This window comes from Rhinoraja longicauda, chromosome 10, assembly GCF_053455715.1.
Source record: "Rhinoraja longicauda isolate Sanriku21f chromosome 10, sRhiLon1.1, whole genome shotgun sequence".
NCBI lineage: Eukaryota > Metazoa > Chordata > Chondrichthyes > Rajiformes > Arhynchobatidae > Rhinoraja > Rhinoraja longicauda.
In genome coordinates this window covers 45,979,685-45,991,960 of record NC_135962.1, presented here as the reverse complement: position 1 = coordinate 45,991,960, position 12,276 = coordinate 45,979,685, and the positions used below count along the sequence as shown (strand labels likewise).

Genomic DNA, 12,276 nt, shown 5'->3' with positions numbered 1-12,276 from the left:
GTGGGGGCGTTGATTGGCAGATGGGTTGAGTAAATGACTTCCAGCTTAGGATGGGTAAGCATAAACATTGTATAGGGTGAACTGCAGAAGTTTAGGTAGTTTGTGACCACCCTTATTGATCAGTAGCTTTCAATTTCAGATTTACACTAAATTCCTCATGGGATTTGAGCATCAATTATTTTCCATGCCTTTGTATTATTGCATGTAATTACCTTCATATTTTGCAGTGTCTACAGTTAAGTTTTTGCAGATATTTTCTATACTTTTTGTACTGAATTACTTCACATTGTTGGGTGATTTTAAACTTATAATCTAACTCTAGATTTATGTTTCTTCCTTGAATCTCTTCATCTATTTTCACAACACTTCCTCCTTCTTTTCATTCCCTCGTGACAACTGTTGTTATCAAGGCCAATGTTTATTGCCTACATCTCCTATGGCTTACTATACCATGTGAAAGGGTGTTAAGAGTCAACTGAATTGCTCAAGACTTGTCAGATGATAGAGGGAAGACTCCCTCCCTTGGAAGGTTCCTTCCAGTTAGGTTTTTATCACATTAAGTTGTTGCATGGTACACACTTTTGCTGTTAGCTTTTGCCTTTTGTATTTAATTGACTGAATTTGAATTCTTCAGCTGTCCTCGTCAGGTTTGATTTTGTGTCTCTGGATCATTAGCCCAGATATTTCCAGTAACAATCTGTCTCTTTGGCCCACAGTTTTGCATTGCTTCTCTGCATCTTTCAGAATTGTCACACTCTGATCCTTTCCGTATAGCATTATCTGCCCAGACTCTTCTTCCCTTCCTTTATCTGATGCAAAGGACTCTTTTACTTGTCACTTAACTACTGTGTTTTCAAACTTGCAGCCATCTAGTTTTTAGCTCGCAATTCAGAATGACATTTCTGCGAAATTGCTAAATCATATCTTCTCATCAACTGTGATATTCTGCTCACCATTCAAATTATAGCTCAGTTTCTCTGCCACAGCCTAACTCTTCCAATTCTGTCATCATGAAAATGCATTTAAAAACATGCCTTTTTAGCCAAATTGGATATGTTCCTTTGTGGTTCAGTGTCAAAATTTGTTTTATTGATTTCAGTTTATTATCTAGTTTGGAATGTTTTCACATATGCAATGTTGGATATAAATGCAGGTTGTTTAAAAATGAGATAAATGTTATATTTATTCTGAATGTTTCATTGTATATCTCAGAGCCCATTATCCAGGGACAGTTTCAAGCAGCAATGCCAGGAAGACTGGCAAGAAGCTATGGTCTTCTGAAGACTACAGTACTGTTAATAATGACATAGGAGGAGGGTGTTGGGCTCGAATACTTAACCAGAATTATGTCAACGGCAACATTACTTCGTAAGTATTAAATGTAGATAAAGTAAACAAGAACATGAGCAACAGAAAATTTGTACAACGTTCAAAAGCAAACTGATTCTTAGGATGTTGATCAGCGTTTCTCAACCGGGGCTCCCCGGAACGCTAGGGTTCCACTAGAGGTCGCTAGGGGTTCTGAGAGAAATAGTGATAAATAGGCTAATCATATGTTAATGCATTTTTGAGCTATTTTTGTGTTTAATTTCATATTCATAATTTTATTATACATGAACGGCATATTCTTGGAAGATTCTTGGATATTATAACAACGTCTTCAACCTGTTATATCATTTAAAAGTATAATAATCATAGGGAATATATTTAGCGACGTCTATATGGCGCCAGTGTGAAACGGCCTTTAGTGGTCAGTGGACAGGAGCTGTACGTGACGGATTTGTGTATCATCACACGTGACTCACTTGAGTACAGACGTAGGCACAGTCTCCATCAGTCTTGTCTGTGCTTCCTGGCGTGCAGGTACAGTCCTCCCTCATTCACCTACGATATTTAGTAATTTTTGCCCATCATTTAGGGATGTTATATGAATTTTAAAAATTTAAATATATTTATGTTTATTTTTGTTAGTTTATGAAAAGTTTGTGTTTATGTATGTTTTTGTTAGTTTATGAAATGTCTATGTGTGTTTTCTCTCTCTCTCTCTCTCTCTCTCTCCTCCAAGGTTAATTCTTCTGTTTGCCTTATATTAAGATACATGTAATAATTTTTTTTGTAGTAGTTCCCTGAGACATGAAAATTATTTCAAGGGTTCCACAAGGATAAAAAGGTTGAGAAACGCTGATGTAGACAGTGATGATAGGGCTGCATTGGTTATCTAGCTTAGAATGACCTGAAGAAGTAGTTATGCACTTTATTTGTGAATCTTTGCAGTATTTATGGTTATGTATTCCCACAAAGCTATTATGTCGGGTGTCTTGAAATGTGATGCAAGTTAGATGTGAGGATCTATATATCTAAATATATTCAGCTGGTGGGAATGTTTTTCTCAATGCTTCATATCTAAATCATATCTGCTTCTACCACTCTCCAGGTAGTGTATTCCAGGTACCCTCCCTCTCTCCCCCACCCCCCCCGGCAAATGGCCTTACCAAGCATATTTTCTCTAAATGATCCACCTCTAACCTTGAAGTTATGATCTTCAATATTTGATATTTTCATCCTGGGAAAAAGATTCTATTTATTCTGTCTATTCTTATCATAATTCCATAAACTTCTAACAGGTCTCTCCTTAATTCTGATGTTCCAAAGAAACTAACCCAAGCCTGGAATCTTCTCTGCACCGTTTCCACTGAAACACCTTCATTCTACATTATGGCAACCAGAATACCATACAATATTTCAGAACAGTCTGTTGTACAACAATAACATGATGTCCCATCTCTTGAAATCAATGCCCAGCCCAATGAAAGCCAGCATGTCATATGCCTCCTTCACCATCTTGTTTATCTATATTACCACCTTCTACCAAGACGATTTGTATCCAATTCGCTAGCTCATCCTGGATCTCGTGTTCTCTCCTTTGGACCAGTTTACCACGTTGAACCTTGTAAAAAGCATTGCTAAAGTCCAGGTAGACAATGTCTACCAACCTGCCCTCATCAGTCCTTTTGGTCATCTTTTCAAAAACGTCATTAAATTTGTGACACATTTTTTCACCAATATGTAAGGCCATGCTGACTATCCCCAATCAGTCTTGGTTTTCCTAATGTAAATAGATTCTGACTGTTAGAATCCCCTCCAGTAGCTTGCCCGTTACTCATAGTAACACGTGATACGTTTAAATACAACGTCAGTTACCATGACAGGCCCAAGCAATTTCTTCCCTTCCCTCCCGCAAACTCCTTGGATACACTTGACATGACCCAGGGATTTATTAGCTTTTATGTCCCTCGTTTACCAACTCCTCCTCTTTCTATCTATTGATATTGACATGACTTCCCGGAATTCCCTAGCTTCCACAACCTTCTCCATGAGAAGTACAGATGAGAAGTATTCATTTTAGACCTAGCCCATCTTCTGTGATTCCACACATAGATGACCACACTGATCCTGAAGGAGACCAATTCTCTTCCTGGTTATCCTTAATCTCGGAATATACTTTTAGAATCTCTTAGGTTTCTTCCTTTACCTTATCTGCCAAGCATAATTCATGTCCCCTTTGTGCCTTCCTGATTTCCTTCTTAAGTGTACTCTTGCATCCTTTTACTCCAGTATATTAATTACCTCTCGTTAGCCAGAGTGCCGTAATCTAACCCAAGTTATATAAACCTAATCTAGTGCACAGCTCTTCAGTATTCTAGAGCAAAATGTGGTAGCATAATAGCGAATTAGTGCCATTGCCCCTCTTTGTGGGTTTGATCCTGATGTCCAATGCTGTCTGCATGGAGTTTGCACATTATCCCTGTGACCGCATGTGCTTCCTCCAGCTCCCGTAGATGTCCAGGCGAAGTAACTGGCAACTGCAAATTACCGTTTAGTGCAGATAAGTGCCAAAGAAAAATCAAGGGGAATTGATGGGCGTTTGAAAGAATTGCTTGGGCAAATCAAAGGGGAATTGATGGGCATTTGAGGGAAAAGTGCAGGGGCTGCGGGAAATGAGTGGGTATTGGGATGTATGGGATTTCTGTGTTGAAAGCTGGGATTGGCCCGAGGCTACGGGAAATGAGTGCGTATTGGGATTTACGGGATTTCTGCATTGAGAGCTGGGATTGACCCGAGGTTGAATTGCTTTGAGAAGTAATGTTTTGGTTCCAAATTTAGTTATTGTTATGGTGGTCATGAAGATGCTTACAATAATGAGACGATCAGACCACTGAAGGCTAAAATGTTTTTGATGTTTCTTGTGAAGCTAAATTACATTCCAACACATTGCTATATTTGTGTTAGCACAATCGCATGGAATCTGGTGGCAAGTTACTACAAAGAGTTACCATTTGGCCAGGATGGGCTGATGACAGCAGATGAACCATGGAGTGGGCACTATGAAGTGCAGTCACCTATTTGGATTACAGGTAAATATTAATGCAAAGTTCATACTTCATAGGATTTTAAAAACTCCACATCTCTGGCATTACGCCTAACTGAAGGAAATTGTCATGTTTCACTTTAAACATAAATGTATTTTCTGCATCGTGTATTTCATGTTTCTGATTTTTATAGAAAATCAATCTTGCTAATTTTCTGTTGCCTGCTCTTAGCACATTACATCATCTGGGGTCATTAGCCAGTGGAGATTGGTGTATTATGTAAAATCTCTTCTGCGAAGACTGGGAGATGGGAAAGTTATGTTAAAAATGTTAAAACATAATTTTATGGATTTTAATTGAAATGTGTTGATTCTGTAACTTGACTCATATAACTTGACATGATGCAAACCTTTATCCAGCTCCCACATCCCTCCACCAGCACATGTCAGGTCCAATAATAGTGCAATCCTCCATGTGCTTGAATACTCCAAATATTGGAATCATAGGTCTAGGCAGTTCATCAAGATTAATCTTATTAACCACTAGCGATGTATTTTTATGTAATGTGGACAGTACAGTAACAGTCTATGTTGGCCCAATATTTGTATACCATTTGCATCCTTCATGTAATCCTTTCAATTTTACCCTTGCCTTCTTTATCCCTTTTTGTTAACCTACCTTGGCCTTTACACCTGTTCAGGCTAAGCATTGATCATTTTCAAACTTGTTCTGGATTGAAGAAAAAAAAATAGCCTTGGCTATATTTTACATTTAAAAAATGTACTATTGTGCCTACCAACATTATTCAGTTTTCTGACGCACAGTCTCTGCTCATGAACAAAGCAGTTCGCTAAATCACAGCATGTTGAAGACAGAGTGGTTACCTCATCATTTGAAGGAATTTAAACTTTTTAATATTTCTTCAAATTTAATGTTTCAAGTCTAAGTCAAAACACAACCAAGAGTATAATTACAAAATCTGAAATGAAGAACCTGGTGAATGAATTAAATGAATTCATTTTAGAATGATTGACTATGACTTAAAGGAAATTATGTGATTACAGATGAATGAGTTAATATGATTTCTATTGAGCATTTTATGAAACGAGTTGGCACTGCCAGTTTTGTGTTTCCATAATAAAGTAAAATAATAATGTACACTTTTCAATTGTACAAATATGGCAACAATATATGGACTTGAGTCTTTCCTGAGTTGGATCATGTTTTTACAAATCCCTGCTTGTATTAAGTGCTGACTAAACTCATTGTTATCTTTTCCAGCACATACCACGCAATTCACTCAGCCAGGATGGCATTACCTGAAGAATGTCGGTCACCTGGAGAAGGGTGGCAGTTACGTAGCCCTTACTGATGGGAGGGGAAACCTCACCATTATCGTAGAGACCATGGTATCCAACTTTCAGTATATTACCTACTGTTCAGTTTTGTTTCGGTTATGTTCTTTGAATTTTTCATTATGAATCCACACATCTTCAGTGATCTTGTTTAATAGTCAATCATTTGAAGGTTGCAATAATGTTGGGAGCAGTGTGGGATGCTTTCACGTTGGGCCTGCTGGGACTCCAATTTATCAGGAACAGATTCCTCAAAGTCAGGCACCCTGGGAGAGCTAGGCTAAGGAGGAATGGGTGAAAGGTTCTGGCTAGTCTAGTCAGCAAAGATTCCATGAATATCACTGTTCCTTTCTTCACGTGTCTGTGGGGCTGAGATTTAAAAGTAAAGGACTACTCGGATCAAACATTTAGTTTAGAGATACAGCGTGGAAACAGACCCTTTCGGCCCACCGGGTTCGCGCCGACCGGCGATCCCCACACATTAACACTATCCTATACCCACTATGGACAATATTTACCAAGCCAATTAACCGACATACCTGTACGTCTTTGGAGTGTGGGAGGAGACCGAAGATCTCGGAGAAAACCCACGCAGGTCACGGGGGGAACGTACAAACTCCATACAGAGAGCACCCGTAGTCGGGATCGAACCTGGGTCTCCGGCGCTGCATTCACTGTAAGGCAGCAACTCTACCGCTGCGCCACCGTAGAGAGACAGACAGACAGACACATGGACAGGTAGGGAATAGAGTGAATGGAAACGGACCTTGTGCAGGCAAATGAGGTTAGTTTAGATTGGCATCGCGATCAGTGCAGACTAAATGGGTCGAAGGGCCCGATCCTGTGTTGCACGGTTCTGTGTTCCTCAAAGGCTTCCTCACATGTACATGGTCAAGCCGAGAGCTCTCCCACCTAGAATGACAATGGGCATATATAAATAACTTGCCAACTCTGGACACCACCCCAACTGGCATATATAGTTCCCTGTTCAAACATGCTTTTTCATTCACAAAATTGGAGCTATTGATTTAATAGTACAGTGAGAGACTGTTTACCTGAACCAATGCGGCAGGCAGCAAGGAGAGTTCTTTCCACCTTCAGTGACAGTTCGGAACGAGCATTGCGTACTGACCTCTCAGTATTGCCCACCTCCTGTGACTGATTACAAATAAATAGACAATGAATCTTTCTTGTTACCATCTTTCTGTTGCTGAATTCCCTGACGACAAGGAACCAAACAATTCAAAATGCCAAGCAACTTCATGCATCAACTCTGCACCATAACCATCCATTACTTGACTAATCACCCTAATGCCCTTGGTACCTGTCTTCTGTGCCCCTCATCTACTACTCCACACAATGGGCTGCAGCCAAGATGATAGATGGTTGCTAGCTTGCAATGGAAAATGTTGTAGATGACCATGAGGATGAAGGCAAATAGCTGTGGATTGAGACTAAGGTATGGGGCAGCAACATCTCATTTCAGCAGTTTACCCCAGCACACTAGGGACATTTTTGCGAATGGCAGGACAGGAGGATAAATGCCATCAATCTGCTCTTCTTCAGACCTGCCTCTGATCCCTCTGGGAAAAGTATCAACAATCACAGTAGACTGGACGACAAATGAATATATTCATGAAAACATAGGGGCAGAATTAGGACATTCGGCCCACCGAGTCAACCATTCAATCATGGCTGATCTTATTTTTCCCTCCCAATCCCATTCTCCTGTCTTCTCCCCATAACCTTTAACACCCTTACTAATCACAAACCTATCATATCATATCATATATCTACAGCCGGAAACAGGCCTTTTCGGCCCTCCAAGTCCGTGCCGCCCAGTGATCCCCGTACATTAACACTATCCTACACCCACTAGGGACAATTTTTACATTTACCCAGCCAATTAACCTACATACCTGTACGTCTTTGGAGTGTGGGAGGAAACCGAAGATCTCGGAGAAAACCCACGCAGGTCACGGGGAGAACGTACAAACTCCTTACAGTGCAGCACCCGTAGTCAGGTTCGAACCTGAGTCTCCGGCGCTGCATTCGCTGTAAAGCAGCAACTCTACCGCTGCGCTACCGTGCCGCCCTATCAATCTCCACGTTAAAAAAAAATCCGACTTGGCCTCCTCTGCAGTCTGTGGCAACGAATTCCACAGATTCACCATCCTCTGGCTAAAGAAATTCCTCATCTCCATTCAAAAGGTACGTCCTTTTATTCTGAGGCTGGATGCTCTGGTTCTAGACTTTCCCACTACTCAAATCATCCTCTCCAATTCCACCCTATCTAGTACAATTCCTTCAGACTATTGCAATAATTGTGGAAGGAACCTGGGTTGTAATTTTGGTGTTCAGAGCCTCCATTGTGACACTCAAAACAGTGAATATCTTTTGTAGACACAAAATGCTGGAGTAACTCAGCGGGTCAGGCAGTATCTCGGGAGAGAAAGAATGGGTGACGTTTCGGGTCGAGACCCTTCTTCAAACTTCAGTCTGAAGAAGGGTCTCGACCCAAAACGTCACCCATTCCTTCTCTCTCTCTCTCGAGATGCTGCCTGACCCGCTGAGTTACTCCAGCACTTTGTGTCTACATTCGATTTAAACAAACGTCTGCAGTTTTCTTTTCCTCGTGAATAAGCTTTGCTAATTCTGCAAAAGAATCCTGGAAGGAAAGGAAGTGGGAAGTTGGTCATCTGATATCACAACACGGCAAGTTTACAAGTGTTGTTGACGTGGAGTTGTCCTCCACTTCCTTTGTAGAAAGTACGGCATCCAGGATCAGTGCAAAGCCCTGCACGAGATTGGAGATAGACTCCATCTTAGTGCTGGCATCTTCTGCAGGGTTGCAAGCAAGGTCACACTTTGCAGTTTTAGCTTGTAGCATTCAGTGTAAATGAACCTCAACCCCTGAATGTTCACAATTAACGAAGAAGCAAAAAGATTGCGAATATGCTGATAATGATGTCGCCTCATAATGCGATTTATTTTTAAGAAAATCAAACAGAGCATAAGGTTTACTTCTTAAGAAAACAATTGAATTACAAAGTTTTATTAAACATGTAAAGAAGTGTGTTAGAATACTGCAAACATTTCAGCACTCCAGATAATTTAAAAGTATACGAAAGCATGGATATAGTACTGCATGGTTGTATCTATCTGGGAATATTCAACAGACTGGACTCTTACCTCTGGAATAGTTGGAATGTGTAACTAGCTGTCACCAAAAAAATTGAGACAACTTAACAATGGGGAACGTATCAATGGGGAAGTTAGGTAACCCTAAGGGGTCTAAAGAATAGGATAGATCAAAGAGGTAAGATGAAGAATGTGCGGAAGCCTGCAGGGAGCAGAAATATGGACACGATTCCATGATAATGTAACAACTAACATAATAACATGATTAGTAAGGGTGTCTGGTGTTATGGAAAGAAGGCAGGAGAATGGGGTTGAGAGGGAAAGATAGATCAGCCATGATTGAATAACAGAGTAGACTTGATAGGTCAAATTGCGTAATTCTGCTCCTATAACTTATGGACAGCCGAATGCTTTGTTTCAATGCTGAAATTCATTTATATAACGTTGCCATTTGCAGGAGAGTTGATTTAAAAAAAAACAATATTTGGACTCTGATTTGAATGTAACTTTACAATTATATCTGTCATTACACAGCATTGTGTCTTATAACAGGTGCATTTGTTTATTGAGCAATGTTTTAAAACTTGTTTTTAAACTTAGAGCCACGATCATTCAGTTTGTACCCGGCCTCCACTGCCACCTTTTAAGGTTTCCCAGCAGAATGTAACCTTCCAGTTGCAAGGATCTTTTGTAAGTAACAGAGATAATTATGACCTGGTATTTTGTAGATTTTTATACATCTCCTTTAAACTTTGCCCTCTCACCTTAAACTTATGCCCTTTAATATTTGTTTGTTCATATGAGTTAAACAGATAATTATGTCCACTCATTAAGATATTAGTATTCAGACCCTTTGTTATGACACTCAAAATTGAGCTTAGGTTCATCCTGTTTCCATTGATTATCTTTGAGATGTTTCTACAACTTGATTGGAGTCCACCAGTGGTAAATTTAATTGATTGGACATGATTTGGAAAGGCACACACCTGTCCATACAAGGTCCCACAGTTGACAGTGCATGTCAGAGCAAAAACCAAGTAATGAAGTCGAAGGAATTGTCCGTAGACCTTCGAGACAGGATTGTGTCGAGACACGGATCTGGGGAAGGGTATAAAACAATTTCTGAAGCATTGCAGTCTCGAGGAGCACAGTGGCCTCTGTCATTCTTAATGGAAGAACTTTGGAACCACCAGGTCTCTTCTTAGAGCTGGCCGCCCAGCCAAACTGAGCAATCGGGGGAGAAGGGCCTTGGTCAGGGAGGTGAACAAGAACCAGATGGTCACTGACAGAGCTCCAGAGTTCCTCTGTGAAGATGGGAGAACCTTCCAGAAGGACATCTATATCTGCAGCACTCCACCAATCAAGCTTTTATGGTAGAGTGGCCAGACGGAAGCCACTCCTCAGTAAAAGGCACATGACAGCCCACTTGGAGTGTGCCAAAAGGCACCTAAAGGACTCTCAGACCATGTTAAACAAGATTCTCTGGTCTGATAAATCAAGATTGAACTCTTTGGCCTGAATACCAAGCTGGAGGAAACCAGGCACCACTCATCGCCTGGCCAATACCATACCTACGGTGAAGCATGGTGGTGGCAGCATCATGCTGTGGGGATGTTTTTCAGCGGCAGGAACTGGGACACCAGTCAGGATCGAGGGAAAGATGAACGGAGCAAAGTACAGAGAGATCCTAGATGAAAACCTGCTCCAGAATATTCTGGACCTCAGACTGGGGCGGAGGTTCACCTTCCAACAGGACAATGACCCTAAGCACACAGCCAAGACAATGCAGGAGTGGCTTCGTGACAAGTCTGTGAATGTCCTTGAGGGGCCCAGCCAGAGCCTGGACTTCAACCCAATCGAACATCTCTGGAGGGACCTGAAAATAGTTGTGCATTGACGCTCCCCATCCAACCTGACAGAGCTTGAGAGGATCTGCAGAGAAGAATGGGAGAAATTACCCAAATACAGGTGTGCCAAGCTTGTAGCATCATACCTAAGAAGACTTGAGACTAATTGCTGCCAAAGGTGCCTCAACAAAGTACTTAGTAAAGGGTCTGAATACTTATGTAAATGTGATATTTCAGTCATTTCTTTTTAACTGCTTTAATCCATTTTAAAATAAGGCTGTATCGTAACAAAATGTGGAAAAAGTGAATGGGTCTGAATACTTTCTGAATGCACTGTGTGCGTGTATAGATATATATATATATATATATATATATAGAGAGAGAGAGAGAGAGAGAGAGAGATATATATATATAGATATATAATGTACTATTTTTACATATTCTGTTGTGCTGCAACAAATAAGAATTTCATTGTTCTATCTGAGACATATAACAATAAAACACACTTGACTCTCGGAGAGGACAGGTGTGGAGGGATATGGACCAAGCGCGGGAAAGTGGGACTAGTGTAGCTGGGACATTGTTGGCCGGTGTGGGCGAGTTCGGCCGAGTGGCCTTTTTCCACTCTGTATCACTCCATGACTATGACTATAACAAAAGACAATGGTTCACAGAGCAAGTTTAACCCCTTTGGAAAGTTTTATCCAGCTGAAGCCCGACACATGATTATATTTAGTTTTGAAGATTCAAAAGAGAATATCTTTATTTTAAATACCTACATGAATTAAAATATTGGTGATTGCCCATTTCTTGCTTTTATTTATTTTGTTCTCTATGATAGATTTGTGCGGTGGTGTTTGGATGTTAATAATTTTGGGTGTAATTGTAGGTTTACATTAGTCGTCTATGCTTGAATTTCTACATGAGGTTATTTGTCTTGGAATTTTGGTTAAATATCATTAAATGTTTGCATCTCTCCACAGAAACAGATCAAGACTTTAAAAGTTTGGTATACAAAATTTGACTTCTTCAAGAATTCCTCCAAGTTTTTTTCTCAACATTCTGACATCAAGGTAATTCACATGTTTACTAATCTCTTTCTCTCATTCCAGCTATGGACTAACCTCCAGGTGAAAAAATTGATCACGAAAAGAGGATCCCTTTTAAATTTCTCTCCTCTAAACTTAAGTCTATTCGCTCTATTTTTAGAATCCTCTACTCTGCAAAATAGACCGAGTGTTCACTTTATCCATGCCCCTCATGATCATGTACACCTCAATAAGGTCGGACTTCAGACTTGTATGCTCCAAAGTGAAAAAGTTCCAGCGTATCCAGCCTCTCCCTATATCTTAAGATCGTCAGTCCAGGTAACATCCTGGTGAAACTCATCTGCACCCTTTCCAACTTAATGACATCCTTGCTATAGTTAAACGCTCAGAATTATGGTCATATTATCATCTCACCAGTGACTTTACAGTTGCATGATAATATTCCACAACTGTACTCCATACTCTTCCCAATGAAGGAAAGCATGCCAAATGTAGTCTTCACCACCCTGTCCAC

General features: G+C 40.4%; 1 protein-coding gene across 2 annotated transcripts in view; it reads left to right on the top strand.

Moving 5' to 3' along the window:
• Positions 1–12,276, top strand: part of LOC144597685 (galactocerebrosidase-like) — a 46,518-nt gene that overhangs the window by 20,974 nt on the left and 13,268 nt on the right. For both annotated transcript variants that reach the window (XM_078407214.1, XM_078407215.1), the window contains exons 8-12: positions 1,213–1,368; positions 4,291–4,415; positions 5,652–5,779; positions 9,467–9,556; positions 11,697–11,786. In XM_078407214.1, the coding sequence (XP_078263340.1) occupies positions 1,213–1,368; positions 4,291–4,415; positions 5,652–5,779; positions 9,467–9,556; positions 11,697–11,786 (589 nt within the window). The remainder of the gene's footprint in view (positions 1–1,212; positions 1,369–4,290; positions 4,416–5,651; positions 5,780–9,466; positions 9,557–11,696; positions 11,787–12,276) is intronic.